Source organism: Meles meles, chromosome 11, assembly GCF_922984935.1.
Source record: "Meles meles chromosome 11, mMelMel3.1 paternal haplotype, whole genome shotgun sequence".
NCBI classification, from domain to species: domain Eukaryota; kingdom Metazoa; phylum Chordata; class Mammalia; order Carnivora; family Mustelidae; genus Meles; species Meles meles.
Window position 1 is genome coordinate 3,694,178 of NC_060076.1, and position 25,354 is coordinate 3,719,531.

The 25,354-nt window shown below is 49.9% G+C and overlaps 1 protein-coding gene across 1 annotated transcript; it reads right to left on the minus strand.

Moving 5' to 3' along the window:
* Nucleotides 1-5,914: 5,914 nt before the first annotated feature.
* On the minus strand, nt 5,915-25,333 carry GTF3C4 (general transcription factor IIIC subunit 4). Its single transcript, XM_046023024.1, has 5 exons — nt 24,924-25,333; nt 16,058-17,884; nt 12,982-13,112; nt 9,421-9,509; nt 5,915-7,946 (listed from the first exon to the last, which is right to left on the minus strand). Exons 1-5 carry the CDS (start codon nt 25,278-25,280, stop codon nt 7,882-7,884), a joined length of 2,469 nt encoding a protein of 822 aa, XP_045878980.1. The 5' UTR covers nt 25,281-25,333; the 3' UTR covers nt 5,915-7,881.
* Nucleotides 25,334-25,354: the final 21 nt, after the last annotated feature.

The window sequence follows — 25,354 nt, forward strand, 5'->3', positions numbered from 1 at the left end:
CAGCTCCCCCCACCCCTTGGCACGGTGGGGGAGCGGCCCCAGCCCACAGGTGCGAGGGGTCCCAAGGCACGAAGCTACCCTGCCCGCCCCCCGCTGGGTCACTAGTTGCCGACAAAGGGACAAGAGGGTGAATATGATCTTTGAATCGAATCTTCGAGGCAGAGAAAAGACAAGACATTACACGTAGGGAAAGTAACTTAAAACAGTGGAGGCCGGAGAACAGGGGAATCAGAGTTTTAATGTGCTGGGGTTAGTGAGAAACAGAACTTTTTTCCTCACCATATCCTGTGAAAATATCCTCCAAAAGTAAGAGTGGGGAAAAATGCACGTAAACCACTTTTTAAAAAAGAGAATTAAGTACATTAATCGGGCAAACAAAAGCAGAGCAAATTCATCACCAGCAACGTGATGCTGGTGTTTGGAGGGGAGAAGATTAGAGGAGGTCGTGAATCAGATTGGGGCCGCGCACCCACGAGGCGGGGTCATGGGAGCACACAGCCTGCAGCACCCACGAGCCCAGAGAGGAGCCCGGGAAGGGAGCCGGTCTTGTTGGCACCTTGACCTTGCCCTTGTCAGCCTCCGGAATGGGCGTCTGGAAGCCCCGTGAGCGCCCACGGTATTGTCGCGGCCGCCGGACCGAAGACAAGTGTGTCCAACAGTGGCTTTGTGTGTCGGGTGGCTCACGCGTGTAGAAATCCGGCACGAAGCCTGGGATGTGAACGGGACATCGGCTACCTCTGCCCCTCTTTCAGACTTCCTGGATGTTGTGTGTTCATAAACTAAGTATTTTGTGGCTATCACTCACGAGCGACACGCGTCCTCAGCCTGACAGTCCCTGCTCTGCGTGGGCCGCTTGCTCGTTCACTGACGGTGACCAGTGCTGGGTCGGGGCGGAAATCCACTACGTTACTTGCTTTTCATTTTCCCAGCCTCGTCTAAATTGATTTTTTCTCTTTTCTTGCGTTTTGGGTTGTTTAAAATCATGCTCTAATTTTCACCCTTGATTAGCTTAATCATAGGCCCTTCTACTCTCCAAGTGGTGACTCTAGAGAAAACTCCGGAGTCTACGTGGGTTCACGCGTCCTGGTCCTAGGCCACGCGAGGCTCGAGGGAACGGAGCACCTCGTGGGCCCGCGTGTCCTGTGCTCGTGCGTGGCTGCCCCCTGCTTGCCCTCCGGCGTGCTGCGTTCCCCGCCGCTCCTCGGACCTGCCTTCCGCCCACCTGAACCTCCTTTAGTGCTGGTCTGCGGTGATGCATCATTTCCCACTTTTGCCTGAAAACGTCATTTTCGTTCTTAAAAGGCGAGCTTGCGGCATTCCGCCTTCTAGGTTGGCGGCTCCTTTCCTTCCCCCGCCAGCGCCTGCCACCTTCGCACCGTGCCCGTCGCCTTCGGGAGGTCCTCCTCGGGCTCTTACTGCGCCTCCTTGCAAGGGAACCTGTCTTTTTCTTGGCCTTCGAGTTTTCTCTTTGCCTTCGGCTTCGGGCGGTTTTACTACTACTCCGAGCCGCGCTGCTCGGTTGCCCATCCTGTTCCGGGTCCCGCTCTCCGGGGGGCTCCCGCAGGAGTTACGGCGGCGTCCCTGCAGAAGCCGCGGGGCGCCACCTCACGTAGGACCTCTTCGCCAGACACGATTTAAGGGCCACTGTTGAGAACACGAGGCTTAACGTGCTACTGACCCTCCACCGATTCCCTCCCTCACATTCCTCGTCCCTCCTCCTGGAAGAAACCCAAGGCCCACCGCCCTGACCGGTGCAGTCGCCCCTGGCTGCCGGCCTCAGGCCGGAGCTCCTTCCGCCCCCGCTGCTCAGGTCTGGGTCTTACTTGCCTTCGCTGCTGACGGTGTCGGCCCTAAGGTGGTTTCTAAACTTTGCTACGAACCATGTGAACCTGGTAAGAGATGCAAACAATATGCAAACAATTCTGTTACTTATTTTGAGTAAAAACGTGGCCAGGAGGACACTACTGGCCCCGCATACAAACACGACACCTGCGAGGTCACCCCGGGGTCACAGAACAGCTGCCAAGTGTGCGGCGCCGGAGGCCCGCGGCGACGGAACTAGACTCTGAGCGCCAGAACCATACGAGCCACAGAAGGGTCCAAAGTGGGGAAAGCGAACGCCCGCGATCTCTCATGAACCGGGCAACCGGCCGACCAGCTGCCTGCCGCAGTCACTGAGCACCTGTTACTGTCTCTTTGGTGGAAACTCAGGTAAGACTGCCCCGCGGCGCCGTCCGGACAGAGACACCCCCTCCGAAGTCTCCATTTCATTTTTTCTGCGATCTTCTCCACTTCGATGTCTTCCAGCAACCTCTGTCCTAGCATTAAAAGCTCACGACACCGGTGCGGCACCTTCAGGAAAAGAACGCTAGATCGTGCTAAGGATATGGCAGGGTCCGGTTCGACCCAGGACCCTCTGCTCAAACCCAGGAAGGAACCTGGCCCTCCTCAGGTCCTTAGTCTTTGTGGTTCTGAATGTGCTAGAAAAGGGAACCACGTGCCATGTTAAAGGTGGCAGGAAGTGCCCCACTGTGTGAATCGGGAGCGCCCACTCTCTGCCAGGCACTTTGCAGCGGGTGCTGCAGGGCGACCCGGACGAAGCGGACGGCTCCTGCCCTCGCGGAGCTTACGGTCGAGTAGCGGCCGCTCCGTGCAGACACGCGACAGCGCAGGGAAGGAGCCGACTTCTCTGGGCGCGGGATATTCCAGCAGGAGGTGCTCTTACTCTTCAAAGTTTTATTTAAACACCAAAAGTCTGAAACACACCACCTAATCTGATGGTAAGAATAAGGAACTCTCTCCTTTCTATAACCTTAAGTTTCAGATGCCCGTTCTTTTTATTTAAAAAAATGTCCTATGTAAACATACACGTAGTTCAAAGCTGAGCACAAAGATTAGCACAGGTATCGGGTAAACATCAAATATCGCCATACACAACAGTTTTCTCTACAGTCTCATTTCTGTAGAAACAGGTTTGATATTCAGGCTCCTTTCATGAAGTACAAATCTGAGTCAAAGTCTTGAAAAAGACTTAATAATGCATTTTTGCTTTTAATTTTGCATTCGTACCAAAACCAAGCCACCCGAGCCCCCAGCAGCCTGTTTGGCAAATGTGAGACGGAGAAGAGGCAGGAAGTGCCTCCGAGCCATCACCGCCTCCTACACCATCCAGTCCGGCTGCCTGACAGGACCTTTCCGTGACAGTGACAGGAGCTGACGGTCAGGCGAGCACGTTTTGGCTGCAGAAATAACAGGATTTAGAGTTCTGCCATGTCCGTCTCCCCAACCCGCCAACAGCGTCTCGCCCAGACGGCCTGTACCTTTATGCCGGCAGGAGACTGACCTTCCCTTTCGACTGCGGGCAAGCCTGGAAGGAAGTGCGCCCTAAGTTGGAAATTCATATAATGCTCCGTGCATATGTTAGGACCCCCCCCCCCCCCACCGGTGTAATTATAACAAAAAACACAAGGTAAGAAAAGCTGAATCACCTAACCAGATAAAGAAGTTGGGGGAGTCCGACAACAAAGGACTGACTTCTTTACGGGCCGTTTCTATAGCCATTGCCCCGTTAAACTGGTCGGTTTCCCGCCAGTTTTCAGGAAGAGCCCTGCTCTGAAACAGAGGACATGGGCAGCTGGGAGGCTTCATCCTGTCTACAGACTCCGCCGACCGGTCTCATCAGCGCCTCGGAACCGAGCTCCCTATCTTTGGAAAAACCCCCGCTCTGTCATCAGGATAGAGACGCTACAGGACCGCCAGGAGCAACTCCAGAGTCAGCAAACTGGACTCAACTCAACGCAAGGAGAGTCGGGTTTCACCTGCTCCATGATCATTTTAAATAGCAGACATCAGGTGAGCAGACGGGGAGCTCTTAACTCCAAGAAGCTTTCTCAGCTTCAAGAAAGAGCAGTTGCAAGTTTACGAGGAGACCCGAGACCCAGCTGACTCTGCCTGCAGCTGCCGGCGGACGCGCACACGATTCAGGGAAATGGAAACAACTGAGTCGGGCCTTCTAGATGTTTTTAAAACGGACAACCGTGAGGAGAAAGGTTAGACACTCTGTGGTCTCACTGAACGGTTCACCTCCACCCCAGGGGAAGAAGCAGCTGAACATAAAGGTATATTCGTGATCCTTCACGGGAGCCGCGCAGAGGCCCGCCACGTCCATGGTGGGCGAACTGAAGAGACTCATGATTGCTCTGGCTGTTGGCTGTTCGTGCTGCCAACGTCTAAAAAGAAAAAACGCAGAACAAACCTTTCCCTTAAAAAACAGGCTGGCTGGGGCCCCTGCGTGGCTCCGTGGGTTAAAGCCTCTGACTTCGGCTCAGGTCATGATCCCAGGGTCCTGGGATCGAGCCCCGGGTCGGGCTCTCTGCTCAGCGGGGAGCCTGCTTCCCCTCCTCTCTCTGCCTGCCTCTCTGCCTACTTGTGATCTCTGTCAAATAAATTTTTTAAAAATCTAAAAAAACCAAAAACAGGCCAGCTGACTTAGCCAGCATTTCTGTTCATCAGGAACAACATTCGCATAGGGCAGCGGGTAACGGCAAGGGGCTAAAATTTAGCAGACTCTAGCCCCAAAGGCCAGCCAAGAGTTACTCAGCACTCTGCCAGAGAAATAATGAAGAGTCTTGAAGAAAACTGGATATAATTTACCAAGTTAAAAGCCAACACTATTACCATTAGAAAAATCACTGTGTGCTCTTGTCTCTTCTAGGAAGGAGACCTACTGTGTGATGTAATTTTTGGAAAATTTATCACTGATCTATTGTCCTTTCAAATGTGAAATCTGCTAGCTCTGGACATGTCCTGACGCTGAGAAAACAAGAGGAAGGGAAATTAAGAGGACCTCACCAGGAAGGAAACGCACGAGAGGGCAGAGGGGCCAGAGGCGAGCAGACTGAATAGAGCCCGCAGGCGGCGGCCGGAGATCCCGGTTTCATTCCCGGAGCCGCCGTAACTCACCAAACCGAGGCAGTTCCTCTTCAGCTGCCAGGGGAGCTGCCAGGGGAGCAGGGGTTTTGTAAAACCAGCGTGCGCGCCCCCTAACAAGCACCAATAAGCACCAACTTCTGCTTCGTAGCTGACAGCGGTGTAATTACAACAGAAAATATCTTTCCATTTAGTTACCACCCCTTAACGTTCCTTTCACCTAACCAACCCCGGGCACTCGCGCACAGGTCCAACCCACATGCTTCCACGTCGTCTTAGAGAGCAGCAGAAAGATGTCACACTCAGCTGCAAGCTTCGCCAGTGGTTCTAATAACTCCTGACACTGAAAAATAATTGGTAGCTTTGGCAGATGTGATAGTAGGGAGAGCCGGCTTGAAGTCTGGGTGCTGGACACGAGCGTTTCAGAATGAGTATCAAGCGTAACAAGCTATCAGTTTCTTATCTGGAGTAATGGGGACAAATTAACCCCAGGCAGAGAGCGCGGGATACAGGTGTGGGTATCAGACTGCCGGAGCGCAAGCGTGTTGTAGCTGGAAAGGTCTAATTGCATCCGGTCTTCGCGCCTGACTCCCGGGCAGCGCGGCAACACGGCCTCCACCACCTCTGCCGCTTCGCACCCAGGTCTTAGGGTGACAGCCGAGAGAAACCTGAAGTCCGCGAAACGGATCAGGCACATTCTAGGAAGCATGGAGGGCATGACAAGTGTAAGCCAGGAGAGCCAGTGGGCTGGAAGATTCTGGGTGTCACCCCTGCTTTCCCCAAGTCCCACTGACTGGCACTCTGTCGGCAGGTACACCGACCCTTCGTGCAAGCAGAAGCCGGCTGTGCGCACGATGCGGCCATGCACGAGGGGGGCGTGCGGGGGGGGGGCGCTCCCTGCTCCGGGCACAGGTATCAGGCTGAGGCGGTGGGTGGATGTCAGAGTCTGCAGATGCCTACCCCCGTGCAGAGAGAAGCCACGTTCTAGTAAAACAGTTGCCATGTTTATTCCTACAGAGAATACATAATAATTCGGAAGACCCTTTCAGTTAACTCCAAAGAGGTTTATCTCCCCCAAAACGTACAACTGCTTTAAATAAAAACTTAATGTAAGTTTTAAATGGCAGCGGCACAAAATTCCCCGTAAGAACAACTCAAACACTGACCGTGATAAGGAACGAAGAGTACGTGAAACTAAGCAGCCATGATTATGAAAAACTTCCTTGACATCATCTCCACGTTTACCCCTGGTCCCCAGGACGTGAGGCAGCAACGGGCCACGCGACGTCTGAGCTGTGCGGCCCGCGACCCCCATGACGTCTCCTTCTCTTTGGAGAACAGATTCGTGATCGGGTAAATTGGAAAACCAATTCAACGTGTGGACCCCCGTATCTGGATCAACACCATTCTTGAGATGACCGAGGAGCGAAAGCAAAGCAGAAGACTCCAGCAAAGACAGAACTAAACACAAGAGACCAGACACAATCTGAACAGGAAACAGAAGCCATTTCAGGACAGGCCGTTCAGAGGCACCTCTGAAGGGCTCTGGGCACTGGTGCCTGCGGCGGGGCGGGGGGGGGGGGGGGGCTGCAGTCGCATCTGTGTCTTGTCCACAGAGCAAGTGTTTCTAAAGCAAGGACAAGAAGTCCTTCACTGAGGAATCACGACAAAGGCAGGAGTGTTAGAACGAAGGCGAAACAGCCAGCATGTAAGCGGAGTGAGAATCTCCCATTTTGTACGTCCTTCCTACTTCCCAGAAGGACGCACCATTTCCACACGCGGGCAGCACAGTCCTGTTGCTTAGCACCGAGCTCTAGGACGCTATTTTCGCAATCCAAGAACACTGTAATTCCCGAATGTCCATTTTTAATTTTAGATTTTAAGACCAATTCATGTCTAACGTCTCCTCTGAACAGCCCGCAGGAAAAGAGCTACATTCTAAGTATCAGGGACCCTTGCTGGGAAGAAATTCCCGCATGCTCATCCACGCGGCCGCCCGCCCCGCTGGTTCTGGAGCACGAGCACCTGCCAGGGCTGCCCGTCGCTTTCTGCGAGTTTTCTGGAAGTCTCTAGATGGCCTGCACATTCTTATAGTGGATACAACTGAAATGTCTGGACATGTCAACATTAAAAACACTAGAAGTTTTAAGGAGAAAATATTCTTTTTCTTCTGTGTACAAATATCTCATCTGGGCTACGACAGTCAGAAGCAGGGAGCTGACGCGGGTGGAGAGGAATTCCCAACCTCCTTGACATGTTAAGGAGTCAGGACTGGAGATCTGATAATGTGGGAGCTCATCAAAAATAAGTCACCATTATTTACTTACAGGAATCACCTGCTCTTTTGACACATTAAAACCAACTTTAGTCTTGGCCTCGACCTCTTAAAAATACCGTTTATGATCATGTTTTCAGTATGCAGGAGAGACGAGAATCCGTGGGATACAGATCTGTGGCTGTTTGTGGGAACAAAGGATCGGGGTCAAGCGCCGTTTCGGACACGCGCCGTGTCTGCTGGCGCATGACACCCCGAGCCAGTGATCCACGCTCTGCAGAGCCGCGGGGCAGCTCCAGACCAAGGCAGCCATTAAAGCCCTTACCCCAACTCTCCAGAAGAGATCATTCTGTGCCCAGAAATGACAGGGCATTCTTTCTGTTCAAGTTGCTTCAGTCAAAACACTTGAAAAATAAGTGTTCCTTGCCGGCTGAGGAGTGGGGGATAGCGCTCCTCTCACAACGACTTACAATCTCTGCGTTCGGTCGTTTCTCAGATACCCCGTAGTCCCTGGAGACGGAGACGGTACTGCAGAATGGAGTTCCCAGGGCCCTGGTTCCGCTCCCGAAGAGGCCGGCCCACGCGAAGGCCGGGCTCAGCCAGCACATCCCACGTCCTCAGCCCAAGGGTGTTTTCCGCAACCGAGCACGCGCCTGTCCCAGCTCCCACCGCTGCGCTCAGAAGACCGGAGAATCGCAGAAAGGGCAGGGGCTCTGCAGTAGCCTCTTAATCCAGTCAGGATCTGTGAGAGAAAGACAAGTGGTACCGAGCGTGAGCTTCAGAGAGGGCAGGACGGGCTGAGCCCTGGCTGGGCTGCTGAGGACGGGGACCAGCCCCCCGGGCCCGGCTCTGTGTTCTCAGACAGCGCCTCACTCCCACGCTCCAGACAAGGCTGGACGAAATCGTGCTTCGCAAAACTACGTGTGTGAGGACATTTTCATCCCTCTGCGAGGGAACGGGAACACAAGGATCATGAATGAGTGATGCACAAAGCTCCGTTTCTTTGGCTGAAAGGACTGTGCTTCGTTCCGAGGAGACATCCCTCCTATGCTGTTAATGTGCAAATCTTCTTTGATAAAAATTAGAGTAATGGTCATTTTCTAAATGCACGACTCGGAGCCAAGCATGGCTGTGAGCGCCCTGCTCTGACGGCCCTCCAGACCCTGCAGATTCTCTTCTCTCCCAAAACCGCATGGAGCGCAACACCATGTCCGCTGCAGCTGTGTTTCTTTGATCTGTTTCGATCTTTTCCTGATTTCCTGTCTCATCAGCACAGCGACTCTCAGCTGCACGGAGTGTTTGCGCGTTCCCCAAATTTGTTTCAAAATAACGCAGTAAGAGGAGGGAAGTGAGTGGGGGACTACCGACGAGATCTGAAAAGCCACGAGCTGCCAACAGCTGCGGCCCAGTGACGGGGGTGTAAAGGTTCTCACACGCTCCTCTCTGCCTCAGTACGGGGTCGCCTGTTCCGTGTAACAAGTCAGAACACAAGCTGCCAACGCACCGACTTCTCAGAGCGAGACAGTTCTGGAGTGAAAAGAAAAGGGCAGTTTCATGCAGAATGTTTTCTGTTTTAGCTCACTGAGACCACAAATGTTCCCCAAACACGTATATAACCGTGTGATGCTCACATCTAGTTAGCTCATTTGGTTGGGGTGTGACGTGACTGAGGCTCAGGTCATGAATCTGATGTTCATGTGACAATTTCAGTCACTAAGTCCTGGCTCGTGTCTGTGATCTTTTTTCCAACTCATCATCTTGGAAATGGGGGCTTTGTCACCAGGGCTATCAGGACAGAGAACTCCAATTTTAGTATATGTGCTGCCGAAGCGAGCACAGGACAGAGAACTCCAGACCAACCTGAAAAATCCCATCGTGGCTACTGGAATGACTCTAAGTGCATATGTGGTCACTCTGCCTTAGCAACTGTGTCTTTGCATACCTTGCCATTTGCAGAACTTCTGTCCGAATATCATCTCTATCTGCCATCTAAAACAAGCTCTGGCATTTTCTTGAACGGACGCTCTGTCTGCAGGGACAGAAGAGCCCACGGCAGCCCTCCTTACGCACTAAAATGCATACGACCTACTCCAATTCTCATCTTTTAATGAGTCGTTGCTTCATGATCATCCTGTCAAGAGCAGAGCGAGCCGGCTGCCGGTCCCCCACGGCCTCGGGCGAAGCCAGGTGGAGCCCGAGACTGGGAAAGTACTCACCGTCTGGAGCTGGATGGCGGGCGATGCTGTCGTGGAGCAAACACCTTCTGTATATCAAGCTCTGGCAGGACTGGTAGGTCAAAAAGCACCTGAGAGAAGACAGACCCTATCATCAGGAGGAAGCCACAGATGATGGTTACTGTCAACCCATACACTAACCAGGAAAGCACAGAAATCGTTCTCAAGCCCGTGGCAACAGTGTATCCCTCTGCACAAAGCTGGCCAGACTAGCCCACACTTAGCAAGGGTCCGGATGCTGAGCCAGGAGATATAAAGCTTCCAATCCAGTTGGGGCAACTTCTTGTTGGCCAACTGCAAGTCTGAGAAAGTTTATTCTGTCCATACTTTGAATTTTTGGCATGTTAAAAAAGATGAACATGTATTATATGGAAAATTATTCTTGTATGTGATTTTTAAGATTCGGTAAAAGCACTAACTTTAAGAATCTGACAGTACAGTGGGGAAAACCAGAAAGATACAAAATTAATGGTGCAAAAAACGAGATGGGACATGAACAACTGTTCACAGGCTCAGCTCCATGCTGTGACCACTCCCCGGGCATCCGCCGGGACCAGGCTAGGCGACGGCAGAGCGCATGGTGGGTTGTGTACGTGAGGTTTCCCAGCAGATCAGTTCTTCGGCTGAGCAACTAAGGAGCAGAAAAACACAGAGGAAGGGGGTCAGGGGAAGAGTCCAAGCAGGGGTACCTCGAGTAAAGACTTGGGTACGACAGGAAGAAAGGCTACACCTGAGTGAGCGCTAGCACCCGTCCTCACACGGGGAAATCACACCGAGACCTTCTGGCACTAACTCCATCCAGCAAATGTGAAGGTAATTTCTGTGAAAGAACCCATCGAGAGACAACGATGCACAGTGGTGACTCGTGTGAACTCTGGAGCCGGACTGCCAGGCTCTCAGCTCGGCGGTCACCAGCTGAATGACCCTGGGCAAATGATTCATCTCCCCCAGGCCCCCCTTTCCTCACCTGTAAAAACAGAAACGACCGCAGAGCCCCCATGCATGCTTGCTGCGCTCAACAGGCGTTAGGTGCTACCACTACAAGCTACTACTACTACAAACGTGCGGCCCACTCGTCCCCTAAAATCAAATTAGAAAAAAGCATAAGAACACAGTAAAAATTCGAAGAAATCCAAGTATCTATTAACAAGGGTGTAAATGACAGAACGTCTGTACTGTGGAACCCTCTACAGCCACTGGCAATGGGATCTGGGGGCCCTTGGGTGACTCGGCTGAGTCCAACTTGATTTCGGCTCAGGTCACGATCTTGGGTTCACAGAGCCCAGCCCTGCATCGGCTCCACGCTCAGCAGGCAGCCTGCTTGAGATGCTCTCTCTCTCCCTCTGCCCCCCGACCCTGCTCACACCGGGCCCCTCTAAAGTTAATCTGGCTCAAAAAAAAAAAAAAAAAAAAAAAAAAAAAAGGCATCTATGTAGTAATGTGAAAAAAATGTCCACAATATTTTGAGAAGAGAACTGTCAAGTTGATAAGACAGGATGTGTAGCAGGGTGTCTGGGTGGCTCTTGATTTCGGCTCAGGTCATGATCTCAGGGTCCTGAGGCTCTGCACTCAGCACAAAATCTGCTTGAGGATTCTCTCTCTCTCCCCACCCCCCCACCTCTCCTCCTGCTCACATGCTCACTCCCTCTTTTGAATAAATAAATCTTCAAAAAAAAAAAAAAGAAAAGATAGGCTGTGTAGCACAATCCTTTTTCTGTTAAAAATGAATTAAAACATTTAAATGGGTGGGGGCGCCGGGGCGGTGCAGGTGGCTGGGTGTCCAGCTCTTGGTTTGGGCTCAGGTTGTGACCTCAGGGGCGTGACACTGAGCTGAGTCTGCTTGGGCTTCTCTCTCCCTCCACCCCTCCCCACTGAGAGCACACATTCTAAAATAAACAAATAAATAATTTTAAAAAATTAAACGGGTGCCACCATGGACCAGGCATTGTTCTAGGAACAGCTCTGGACAAAACAGCAAACTCTGTCCTCGCGGAGCTTTCTACTCCAGAGGAGACGGAGAACCAAAAAGTAAAGCATCTGTGAAGTGGTGATGGCCGCTCGGGAGGGTAACAAGGCAAGGAAGAGCGACGAGCAACACTAGGGGAGGCCAGGGGGTGCCGGCAGGGGCGCCGGCCGGCTGCTACAGCCCTGGCAGTGTGGCCGGCCATGAAGGCAGGCCTTGCTGATAAGGGGCACGCGAGGAAGCCATGCGGCCACCCGCTGGGAGAGCAATCCAGGCAGACACCCCGAAGTAGGAGAGGCGCCTTGTGCACGTGCAGAACCATGAGGCCAGTGCACGGAGAGTGAAGTAAGCAAGGCAGGGAAATAGGAGACGAGGTCAGAGTGGGGCCGGGGCCGGGTTGTGTAGCTCTAATTATGAAAGGGATTCGGGCTTTTACTCATCAGGACTGGGCGGCCTCCGGAGCGTTCTGAGCAGAGAGGGGTGGAGTGGGTGAATCTTAGCAGGCTCGCGGCCATGGCACGCAGCGCCCGGGGTGGAGGGCAAGGGAGGCAGCGGGAAGCCCTGCGAGGGCGGGGGGGACCATAGTAATCTGGGCAAGAGAGTATCTCATGCCAGGACTACAGAGGTGGAGGCAGTGAAGAAAGGCCGGATTCAGATTTGAAACGCCTCTGAATCTTCCAAGCAGACACAGTGAACAGGGGTCCAGCAGAAAAGCCTGGTTTGCTGGGGGGACAGCTGTCCGTTCAAGCCACCGGCGCACAGACGGTCCGCGACTGCCAGGGAGCGTTGACAAAAGAGAAGCAGGTCCGCGATGGACATCAAGGAGACGGAAGAGAATCAGGAAAGACAACAGAGGAAGAGGCAGAGGCAAGGAGAAAACTGGGGGGACCGTGTGTGGGAAAGCCAGGAGAAAAAGGGGCCACGAGGAGGAAGGGGGGAGCGACCGCGGGGTCAAACGCAGCTCACGGGTCTATAAAACCCGAACACAACCGAGCCGTCTTCTTACAGTGACATGGGACGGCAAGAGAAGGCAGACCTCCCCCTTCAGTATGAAGTGAAACCAAAAGAAGTGCATTCGCTCTTCATCTTGTCTTCCATTCGCTTCAACAGGTACTACTTTTGTAATAATTTTTAAAAATTTAATGCTACTTCAAAGGAAAACTGTATTATCAAAATAAAGAAATCCCTCTTGGGGCGCCTCGGTGGCTCAGGCGGTTAAGCCTCTGCCTTCAGCTCAGGTCCTGATCTCAGGGTCCTGGGATCAGGCCCTGCCTCAGGCTCCCTGCTCAGTGGGGAGTCTGCTTTTCCCTCTCCCTGCTCATGATCTCTCTCTCTCTCAAATAAAATCTTAAAAACAAAAACAAAAACAAAAAAACCCTATCTCAAGCAGTAAAAAAAAAACCCTCTAAAAGTGTCCTGCCTTACTCAGACTGATAAAGTCTACGTCTTGTTTTCTAACAGCAGCGTTTCTCCAACCCAGTGGCACAGGCAACATTATTCTGGATACACACTCCCCAGGGGCTTGCGCTATACAAAAGTGGAAAATGAGCAAAAGCACGGGCTGACTTAAAATGGCTTACCGGAGCCAAATGTGGCCATTGGAGCAGACTGCCTGTTTGCGATCTGTGAAGGGCAGGATCTCTTTGCACAGACTACAGTGCTCAGGGAAAGTCTGTTTGTTCATCTTCTTTGAGATGTGGCCAATCAGCACCTAGTGAGACAAAGCAGTAGCAACACTGAGCGGCGCTGAGTGCAAGACTTCCCGGAAGCAGACGGAGGACGACAGCGAATGCCGGGCGGACACGAGCTCGGAGGCCTGCATTTCCACGCAGGCTGGTCGTACTGTCTGCATGCGGCAAAGCTAGACCCTCACCGTGTGTGGACCGGCTGAGTAGGACAAATTCATTTGGTGACCCCGTGACAACAGGGTGGACCCCAAAAACTAAAGAAAAAAACTTCTGAAAACCAAAACCTTATCACTTGCCTTGTTTTAGCAGCTCCTGAAACAGGAGTTCAGAGTCTACTGGAAGACAAAGTATTTAGGTCTTCTGTAACGTGACTTCAAGAAGGAAAAGCATCATCTCTATGGGCCAAGTATTAGGTGAAATTCTAACTTTGTGACAAACGTCCATTCTTATACAAAATTGTACAGCCCATTCTAAGACAGGCTTGCAAATACAATCAGGATTTTAAAAGATAATTCCCCTTTCTGACAGCCCCAAGACCCACGAGCAATCTAGTCCAGCAGCCCGCAGCTTGCGATCCACTGGGCCCCGTCGCAGAGGCAGGGAGGGCCCCGCTGTGGCGCTGGCACCGGCAGAGAGAGAGGTCGACAGGGCAGGCCCTAGACCCTGGCCCTACTTCGGCATCACTTTTCCCTGCCTTGTTCGTTAGGATTACATCACTTTAAATAAAAGCCTAAAACACACTGCTTTACTTCATTATCTGGTTGAAAAAACCTTCACTGGCTACATCATTCGGAGGCACGGGGTACACCAAGCCTTAAGGACTCTCATCTGACGAGGAGACAACGTCCTTCGAGGGTTTTAATCCACGTATATGTAAGTTCTCGCAGAGGAACTCTCTACTTCAACCATTCACTGAAATGAGTTCACTGAAGTTTTGAGGGTATCTTAATAGCTCAGACGGGTGTCTTAACTACGCTGTATATAATTTACAAACTTAAAGCCCATTGGCTTTGGCCTTTTGTTTTTTCAGCCTTAAGAATTCTAATTTATGGTCCCTTCCAGCAGGAACAACCACTCTCCCTTCTCTTCCAGACAGCCCAAATAGCCTGGTACCGGTGCCATGACAAAATCTGCTTAGAACTGCTCTGGGAGAGACGCGCTCAAACTTTACACGAGGGAGAGCCGCTTCTATGTGCTCTCACCGACCTCGACCAGCAGGCCCACCTGTCAGCGCAACTCACACATCCCCAAAGGGGGAGACATTCCTTCCACAGGGCAAATACTGGTTCTTGGGGGGACAAAGATTTCTTACCCTTTTTATGCAGAAAGTACATTTAGGCATAGATCTACCACAAATATATACAAAATATAGCTGTGGAACTATTAAAGTGTCACAGGCAGGAACAATTAGGGAAAAAAGGTCTAAAAACGCCGCGGGGGTGGTGGTGGCGGTGATAAACACCGCTGCTCTATCGGCCCTGACACACCAGGCGGAGGATCTCACAAACAGCGCGTAATCACTAGTATGTCAGTGCACTAGGTGTGAAAAGGTTCATTTCGTGCACATGGTAGGATTTTTTTAAGACACGAAGTGCAGTGTTTCTAATAAGCAGAGGCACCATCCTCCCTTCTTCCAACTGGCTCTGCTGGAGCCCCGTGGCTGCTGGCCGAGCCGCGCTCACGCCACACGTGGACAATGCCTAAGCCGTCGCCGCCAACTCCCACCCCCTATTCCCTAAAATGTTTTGTCAGTCTTTCACAGCCTCTTGTGATACTCCCTCTAGGTCCTGTGAAACAGTGATCACCAGGAAACCCTTCTGCACAATGCAGACCACAATGAAACAATTTTTAAAAGCTGACTTTCAAAGATGAAAGTCAGTTACATGAAAAGCACATCGTAACTATTCTTGCCATTACTCCTAATCTCCTGTGTGCAATGATTTTAGGGGTGGGGACACACACACACACACACACACACACTTTCCAGTAAGAAAATGCAACAAGGAATTTGTGAGTGGTCTAACGTTAGGCATGAAGATATTTTCATTTATTACCTTCAATTTTAAGCAAGACTTTAGGCAGTGAGAATAAGTGTCAACCTTAACAGTAAGAAGGAACACAGGCTTTTGTTGTTTTGAATATTTTAGTACAATGTTCCTTGAAACACAAGTTCTTCAGGATTTTTTTGTTTCGTTGTTTTCTTGAAAATTTTAGCGGTTGTTAGTTCACAGAGAAAGGTTCCCTGATATCAGGATAACAATGAGCTACATAAAGTTAAGTGGTTTCTTTTCCGCAGGAATCCTCAGACTCTTTAGAAGGATAAGGTACACTGGGACCCTCTACTAGGAGGACAGAGCGTATGGCATTTCCTCAAGCTTGGAACCCTGGCGTTCTATCAGGGAACTTGAATTCTGTGGAATACATTTTGGATAAGGCTCTGAGATGCTTCTAAATCAAAATCGAGATTATGCCCCGTTTTTGTGAAAATAAACACTGTAATGATTTGCTTACCTGAACATGCCCTCCCTGACTGTATCAAAGATCTCAAGTCCTCCCAAGTGTGACCAATCCCTGTGCTGCCGCCAGTGCTGACCCCCATGGCCCCGGAACCTTTGCAAACAGGAAGGGAAGAAAGCAGGGTGTCACCCTTGCCCTGCTGTGACCGCCCAGTCACATACTACTCGCTAACTACTCGGCCAGCTCATCCCGGGGCCTGGGGATCTCGGCCCGCCTGCAAGCCTTGCATATCAGTCAAGGCTGCGGTGAATCGAAATATTCTTTGTGTGACCTGAATGTGTCCTCTGCATTAATCCATGTTTCCTATTTACTCTCCTGCACTTCATGCCAATCAACTACCTACAAAATACCAAAGCGAAAGCTGGGTTAGGAATGCCACTGAGACCATTTCTCCCTCATGAAGAAAGCAGACCTTTTACAGTTTTAGTGTTTCTGCTGAAAAAACACCTACCCGTGCTGTTCGGTCATCATACTCCTCGTCAGACATCAGGAAGTTACAGAGGCCTCGAGTGGGGATGCTAGTGTTTTCTGTGATCCAGGTATGCAGGTACACCTCCCCCAAGACTCGCTTCATGTGCTCCCTGGTCAAGTGCATTTCCACAGCTTCGATTTTCCCTTGGATCTCCAGAAGCTTCTCTTCCATCGGCTCGCGGCCCCCGGCATCTCCGGCCTGGGTCAGGGAATCGTCGGCGGGGTCCTCCGCGTCGCCCTCTCTGCTCCTCTCCTGCAGGCCCTGCCTGTTCGCCTGTTTGGAAGACGTGCCTTCCTCCTGCTGTTCTTCCTCGGCATTGCCCGTCCCAGGGGAGTCAACCAATAAGATTTTGGAGTCCTCGTGGGTGGGTTTCCATAATGCTTCTGAAGGGGTTTTCTGCATGGACTGGTATAAAATCCGTAGGAGGAAAAGTTTGAAACGCCAAAAATAGGTGGCTCCGCTGCTTTCGATCTTTTTTTCCAAAGCTTCTTGTAAAAACTGAGGGATGTGTTTATCCTTTAAAATCTTCCAGCGCACAAGATCTATTAAATCCACCTGCTTGAAGAGATTCTGAACTGAAGATTCCAAGAGCTGAGCAGCTGCCTCTTCAAAGGTTTTGAGAGTAACAAACTGGACCTGGTGGTTCTTGTTCACGGGGTGGAGGCCGTTGACCATGCCCTCGGTGGTGATGACAGCCAGGTATGCGCCGCAGGGGCTCACGGCTATCCCGTGTGTCCTCACCGAGCCGAACACATCCGAGAGTTTAATTAACTGGTGTTCAAACTTTAATGCGACATCGGTGAAAATGGGAATCAGCTGCCGCACCTTCCCGTCGCTGGAACAAGTATATACTGTTCCATTCTGCTTGTCTGCGGTCATGGAGACAATCGGCAGTGAGTGAAGGCCTGTGACATGGGAATTGTGGACATTGAGACCTGCTTTGGAGATCAGAAGAAGACACCAAAACACGTAGGATCCTCTTGCAGCCACCACTAAGCTACAACTACACTTCTGGTATGGGTGGTAAAGCGGAACACATTTAATGCTGTGCACGGGCAACTGGTCCATTTCTTTCCACAAGACAACGGGCTGCCTTAAGGTGAAATAGCCTTTAACTGCTTTGAGATTGACAGGAAGGATTTTTACAGGTCCAAAAGCACTCCCCACAATAAGGCCGCTCATTTTCCGATTGTTGTGCTCATATTCCCACCAAAACAGAACACTAGGAGAGTTGATTCCGGACTCAATCGTGTTGCACGAAGAGATGGATTCCTTCCCTACAAAGGGCAGCTGAAACTGCCACACAGCAATGTTGCCGTTCTCAAAGAGGACCGCCAGGAGCGCACTGCCCACATCCCGGCACTCGTTGTTATGCTCGACCTGCTGCGTGGTACAGATGCCCGACCACTCCATCCTGACTGGTGTCTGCATGCTGTGCCTCCTCTGAAACTCCGTGAAGTCCCCGAGATTCCCCTCTGGAGCCTCGTTTTTAGAGAGCCTGTAACTGGTCTCATAGAGACGTTCTCCATAAATCTCGGTCAGGTCAACCAGCTGGACCCACTGCAGTCTGTTGAGGTTAGCCTGGATGGTCAGGCGGTTGTCCATGGTCAGTGCTGCCAAGAGGCACCGGCCATTTGCATCGCAACCCATGGGGGACCAGCTGGTATACTTGAACCCTCTCATTGGTGGCAAGGCCTTCCCCTCAGGGTTGAACACCCTATCCAACATGAAAGTCTGACTGACTGTGGGGTCTTTGGAGGTGGCAAATTTCTCCTTACACTCAGCAACCTCTGCTTTTGAGCCAACCTGAAAAGAAGAGATACAAAAACTCTCAGATAAATTCCACTCCAGGAGGAATATATTGACACGACTTAGGGTACTGACTGACTAATCAGTTTTAACTGGGCCACATTAATATACACAGAATTTTGTATCAATTACGTTAATTTTGAAAGACACGCATTTAAAAGATCAAGTACATGTCTGAAAGTAAACGAGTACTTACTCAGAAAGTAAAAATTTTTTCAAGGATCAGAATAAATGTCGCCATTATTCAAAGCCTGGCTCCCACATTCTTCTTAGAACTGCCATGAGCAACAGCCATCACAGGGATGTACCTGATCCTTAAGAGTCAACACAGCACTTAGCTGAACTAGTCACAAAGCCATAAATATGTGACATATTCATGAAAACACATTTCTGTATACATCATTGATACAACTGGGTATCTGGGTTTTTACAACGTCTTTGTGATACAAATGTCAGTTTTAAGTCTCTATTTAAAATTTCACTTAGAGATCGTGCTGAAATCCCACTTCCAACTGCCCGGTCCACTGTTTCTATAGAATAATGTCCACTCTGATTAAACTACTTGCCATTCCTTGAGTACTCCCTCCTCAGCCTCCCTTGTCTGGGATGCTGTTTCCCTATCTAAATCCCATCCATCCTACCAGACCTAATTCTCTCTCTGAAGCCTTCGGAGATCTTTCTGGCTTTCTCCCATTTCTCCTTCTCCAATTTTGTGCCACATACCAGCGCTGCTATTTATTTAGTGCCTGGCTGTATGATGGCAAGCTCTTCAAAAGAATTTTAAAGGAACATTAAAGACAAAGGAAGAGACAAATGACCAAAAGAAAGTGATCTGGAGCCAGGAAGGCTAAAGCCAAAATAAAGCTTAAGTCAACTGAACCATGTCTTCTGATATGTGCGAAGCAGGAAGAGAAAAAACACTTGACCCTACTGTCCTTAGGGAAATTGACCCAGAGCAAGAAAGCAGAATCATTCAGATTTAGTGACAATCTCCTTTTATGTAGAAGCTGATCTTCAAACTGGAAAGGGTAGTCATTACACAATTACAAAGGAATTCAAGCCTCAGACATATATGGATATAATAAAAATCAAGTAAAATGAGTTTAAGTCCCCAAGCCCAGAGGAATTACACTCTAGGACACACAGGATAAACCTGGAAGATACTGAAATCCAAATGACTGACTAGTCCTTGATAAAGCTTGGATAACTGGGAATGTGTCAGAAAACCAGAGTACAATAGACACTTTTAAAATATCTCCTAAATGAAAAATAGGTAACAAATATTACAGACCATAAAGCCTGCTAGGGAATAAAATCCCTCAGTTAACAAAAGAAAGGTTTGTGAGGCGCCTGGGTCGCTCAGTTGGTTAGGTGTTTGACTCTTAGTTTGGGCTCAGGTCATGACCTCCGGGTTGTAGGATGGAGCCCTATGCTGGGCTCTGTGCTCAGCGGGAATCTGCTTGGGATTCTCTCTCCCTCCCCCTGCTCCCTCGTGGTCGTGCATGCTTTCTCTTTCTCTCTCAAGTAATTATCTTTTTTTAAAATAAAGATTTACTTATTTGAGAGAGAGAGAGACTGCATGCACAAGCAGGAGGGTTCAAGAGGGGGTGGGGAGATTCAGTGGGAAAGAGATATACAGACTCCCACTGAGTAGGGAGCCCCAGAGCCAGACGCCAGGCTGGATCCCAGGATCATGACCTGAGCCGAAGACAGATGCTTAACTGACAGAGGCACCCAGGTGCCCCTAAACAAATAAATCTTAAAAAAAAAAAAGTTTATGTGGACAGAAGTGATCATTAGAAACCAGCATAGGATAACTGGAAAAATCTAATCTTATTCTCTTTTCTGCTGGAATTAAATGACATGAGCAGCACAGAAAGGCAGATATAAAGGTATCCAACAAATGAGTCAGATGACTGACTTCCTAAAGTGTGTTACGTAGAACATTACTCCCCTAACTGTCTCTTGAAGAAGAGTTCCGTGGCCGACCAAGTCTCGGGAACGTCATATGCTACACAGCATTTCTCCGTGAAGGCTCTCAGGGGCACGTTAAATGCCTTGGCCAGGGAGCTGCTGACTTAACCAGAGTTTTCCAAACTTTTTAAAATTTTTATTTATTTATTTATTTTTAAAGATTTTATTTATTTATTTGACAGGCAGAGAGGCAGGCAGAGAGAAAGGAAGGGAAGCAGGCTCCCTGCCAAGCAGAGAGCCCGATGCAGAGCTTGATCCCAGGACCTGAGCCAAAAGCAGAGGCTTTAACCCACTGAGCCACCCAGGCGCCCCCCCCCAAACTTTTTTTTAAACAATCAAACTTTGTCGGGTGGTATCATCCTATATTTTCCTAACGAATAATCTGGAAATGGTGTCTTAGGCAGTATATCTTGATTCAGAAAGGCATTTAAGACAGCCTTGTGGATACACCTATGGACATGCCAGTGAAACAGACTGGAAATCCCAATTAAACAGAGGTGCAGCTGGCCAGCCTGTTAATAAAATAATGCTAATCAAAGCCCAGAGCTTTGTATGGGTAGATAAAATCTGAAGTATTACAGAGAAGCACAGCATAATGACTAAAAATGCCAGACTACCTGGGTTCAAATCCTGGCTCTATCACACATGAGCTCTGTAACCCTGCACAAATTACTTCAACCTTCTGGCCCTAATTTTCTCATTTACAAAAAGAACACAATAATACATGTGTCACAGAGTTAGGAAAGTTAAATAAGTCAATATACATAAAGCATCTTTTAAGTAGGCTTCATGCCCAACTTGGGACTTGAACTCACCACCCTGATCAAAGAGTCCCTACAGGCTGAGCCACCCGATGCCTGTACAGCATCTATTAATAAGTGTCAGTAACTGTTAGTGAGGAGGAGGAGAAGCAGGAGGAGGAGGAGGACGGACACTCTCTGGGGATTAAGTACAAGTTAATCAGCCCTAATAAAGTATGAAAAACGCAGAGTAGACATGAAAGTGTCCACCAGATAAAGGGTAGATATAAAAATCACCAAATCTTATGACACCGTACACTAAGCAATAATCCTTAGGACAGGTAAATGTACTCCAAATAAAGGTTATTCTAGAACTAGGAGTAAACTTGACAGGACCTATACCGCAGAACAGCAGGAGAGGATGACATAAAAGTAACACTTGGTCCCACTCATTGTAGGAAGAATCCTTGACAGGATAGAGAGAATCTTGGATCTCAACAGCAGGGAAAACCTGAACGGTTTTGTGTAGTAATTTCTGATGTATTAGTTTGAAGGAGTACAGTGCCCTTCCTTTTAAGTCTCCATGTCACAAAAACAGCCATCAATTAAACCATGTACTCAGATGGCCAAGGAGTACACCACATAGCAGTCCAGTTCCCAGAGGACCACACCCAGCCAGTCCTTTAATGACAGACTACCCTGTTTCCAATCGGCCACTATTGCTACTAATAGCTAATTCCTTCGTAAGCACCTACTGAACAGAAATTCACTTGAAGCTATTCTATAGGAAGCTTCTTGAAGGTAGGAGTAAGATCCCAAAGATAGCCAATAGTTATTTAACTTCACGTGGATGGAGTTAATACCTTCTAACAGAGAGCCTAAAAATTCATGCAGAGTAAAATTAGTCACTCAAATTTTATTAGAATTTGGAACTGTATCCAATTAGATGAGTCACTAAATCAGCAGTCCAATGGGCAGAAAAATTGCGAATTATTCTTAAATCACAATTTTACTGCTTTTCATATCATTCACTTATATCATTCTCCTTGGTATCATGTAACTTCCGTGTCCAGGACAGTAACTGGCAAATAGCAGATATTTGAACTACTACGTAACTGCACATTTTCCTGAAATTCATAATCTAAATAATGGGGTCACAGAGCAAAAGCTTCAGAGGGGCTAAGCATCTAGCCTTCTAGCAGGGCCCTACAGTGAACTGATCCAGGCTGCAGAATGGCCACCTACCTCTCGTGTCAGAGCAAAGGCAAGCTGGACAGTACAGAGCAGCTGAAATCCCTAGGCACTGCCAAAGGGTAAAGCCACTGATACAGACTTCTTTACATTCCTACCACTGCAGCCCCGATTTACCCGACAGAGGCCTCTTTCACAACTGCAGGGACAGCTCGGCATTCACTCACCAAATGCTCCTAGTCTAGTGAGACTGCTCACTGATGGACGGTTTGTGTGATGCGCATACCGAAGAAGGGTACACGAGGGGAAGGTGCCACTCATTAAATTCCAAGCTATCCCCTAATTACAAGCGGCATACGAAAGATTTCCTATTACTTATTAGACAGTTGCACAACCAATGAGTCCAGTTTTTATCAGAGTATTATGGCTATCTTCATATCCACAGCTACAGTATTGATTGAGACCCTGCTTTCTTCATACCTGCATGACCGAGTTTATTACTTTGGGTATCTACAGCCTGCGGGTGTACTCCTTCTGCCCCTCCCCACCCCTTGTGTACATGCATTCTTTCTCTTAAAAAAAAAGAAGAAGAAGAAGAAGAAGAAGTCTAAACAACACAGGTTTTATCACTCCCCCTTGTACAGACAGGCCCATATTGCTATATTGTGCCAAAGCCCAAATTCGTATTTTATAGTAACCCTAATCATCGTTTTCTTGCCTTTAGGCCCCCCCAGATTCATATTCCTGAACCATTCCAGGCCAGTCCATGCTTATGAAACTGTTACAGCACCTTTGGGCTTCCTAGATTGAAGCCAACGTCTTCAGACTGACCTTCGGAGTTCCTAAGTTGGCCTCATCTCACTTTCCCTCTCTAGAAGAGATTGTCTGTTGACCCATCATTACTCACACAAACAAAGTATGTCTACGACTTAATCATGTATGTGAATAAGATGGACACCTCATTCCTGCTACCCGGATGCCCCTCTGCTCCTCTTACAAAACAAATCCAATGTTCTCTCAGGTCTCCTTCAGATTCACCACCAGTAACACTCCCCAATTAAGGGCCTCCCCTCACTATTCCTGCCATTCTTTAAATTCTCTCTGCTAGGGGCATCTGGATGGCTCAGTCAGTTAGGCATCCCGACTCCGTTTCAGCTCAGATCATGATCGCAAGGCCGTGGGATTGAGCCCTGCGACAGGCTCTGCACTGAGTACGGAGCCTGCTTAAGAGTCTCTCTCTCTCCCTCTGCTCCTTCCCCCACTTGAGAAATCCTCTCTGCTGGGGCCCCTGGGTAGCTCAATCAGTTAAGTGTCTGCCTTTGGCTTGGGTTATGATCGAGCCCCAGATCCGTCTCTCTGCTCAGCAGGGAGCCTGATTCTCCCTCTCCCTGTCACTCTGCCTAGTTGTGTTTTCTCTTTCTGTCAAGTAAATAAACAAAATCTTTTAAAAAATTAAACTGAAAAAAATTCTCCTTGCTAAGTCATTAAATCCGGACCGCGGTGGACACACTTAAAGTTTCTCTAGCTTGTGTACACATGAACATCCTTAGAAATGGTAAGGCTATACCTTTTAAGCTACTTTCTTCCGCCTCCGTTTCTCAATTTCACAATATTACCAATATCTGTCTACCTAATGCGGTTATACTGGAGCCAATTTGTTCATATCTTCTCCAAGAAGATTTTCAGGGTTTAGTCCTATCAGTCTACCAGTGATTTAATGCAATGACAAAGTGTTTAAAGCGTTTAAGTGTGAGATGCCTGGGTGGCTCAGTCTGTTAAGTGGCTGCCTTTGGCTCGGGTCCCCGTGTCCTGGGTTCAAGTCCCACATCAGGCTCCTTGCTCATTGGGGAGTCTGCTTCTCCCTCTGCCTCTGCCTGCCTCTCTGCCTCCCTGTGCTCTCTGTCTCTCTGAAAAATAAAAATAAAATCTTAAAAAATAAAAATAAAACGTTTAAGTGTGCTAAAAACAACAACAACAACAACAACAAACAAACGGTGGTGTGGGCTCCCTGCTCCCTACCCACAGCTAATGATTCATATCTAAAATGGCAGTGCAGAAAGTTTTAAAACCTTCCACTTTCACATAAATACACTGTCTGGGCGTAGACATATACCTTCACAGTGCTCATCACCACCTGATACTACAGCCCTACGTGCTCACGACTTGCCAAAGAATGTAAGCTCCATGAAGGCAGGCACTTGGCTTGGTCCGCGGCTCTATTTCCAGAACCGAGGTCAGCACCGAGCTCATCCGCGGCGCTATTCAAGTATCCCGCGAACGAATAAATACACACTCCTTAGAGATCACATATACGCATAAAGCTTTATAAAGGAGACAGGAAACGTTTTTATACTTTTAAACCGCTAACGAAGGACATGACTTACTACCTGGGAAAAAAAGAAATTTGAAGATAGTGATACTGAAACAGTAAAACTAGGAGCCCTAAAGTTCTGCAGGCAAACTTGGCTGATACGAAGCTGAAAACGCGAAATGTACACAGAGGCCCTGAAATCTAAGAACCGCATTTATTTCTGAAAGCTTTCCTTTCCATGCCAATCCCAAAGATTTCCCGCTGTGAACGAACCCCCTGGAGTGCCCAGCTGCTCAAGGTGAGAAGGAACATTCACATACTGAAGTCGCTAAGACAGCTGAGGCAACGAGAAGGACCAAATTGTCCTTTCCGAGGCAGAAGCGGCACAAGAGGAGGGCACGTCACGGTACACAAAGCCAGACACAGGCCCAGGGAGTCGGTTCCAAACAATGGGAGCAACTGTGGAGGCGAGGTCTGGGGTTGGGTCAAAGGGGGTGGAGTCTCAGAAGGCACCACGGAGAGTCCACAGCGCCAGCAGCGGGGCAGGCGCCGGGGCCAAACACGGACCTGGCTCCGACGAAGCTCCGGGGATACCTGTGTGCGTCGGAAGGGGGTGGGTGATCTGGAAAACTGGGCGCGAGCGGCGGCGAGGTTTTCTGTTCTTAAATACGGCGACCCCGGCCCTCAGCCCCACGCGCGGGATGCGACGAGGGGATCCCCGGAACGGGAGCAGGCCAAGCCTCCCCAGGGACCGGTAACGCGGCCGCCGGAGGGAGGCAGAAGGACCCCCTGGACCCGCTGGGGTCCGGGGGTGACTTACTTTGAGGAGGCAGCTGTTGAGGGGCGCGGGCACCGAGGTGCGGTGGATAACCAGGTCCTGGCCCGGGTTGTGCACGTCGCAGATGAGCTCCAGCACAGCGATGCTCCGGGCCGTGGACACCGACACGCGGTGGTCCTCGGACCAGGCCAGCGGCTCCAAGCCGCTCACCGCATACTGCAGCTTCACGGCCGGCTCCCGCCGACTCACCAGGAAGCGGAACGCGGCACTGGGCCCGGGGGCCGCGTCTGCCGCTGGCTCCTTCCCGCCCGCCTCGCCGCCCCCCTCGCCCTCCTCCTCCTCCCGCGGCGCAGGCCCGTCGGCCGCGGGCCCCACCCGGGCCTTGTCGGCCGAGCTCATCTCCTCTCAAGTGCAGAAGCCGGATTCCGGGGCGCGCCAAGCCCGCGCCGCCGTCCGGTTGCCGCCTCTTGCGC

Excerpts from the sequence above, each read along its gene's own strand:
- GTF3C4 (XM_046023024.1), bottom strand. The coding sequence starts at position 25,280 with ATGAGCTCGGCCGACAAGGCCCGGGTGGGGCCCGCGGCCGACGGGCCT. Across the intron at positions 17,885-24,923 it reads TCAACAGCTGCCTCCTCAAA|GTTGGCTCAAAAGCAGAGGT; the intron begins GTAAGTCACCCC and ends TCTTCTTTTCAG. Across the intron at positions 13,113-16,057 it reads ATGATGACCGAACAGCACGG|GTGCTGATTGGCCACATCTC; the intron begins GTAGGTGTTTTT and ends TTGTCTCACTAG.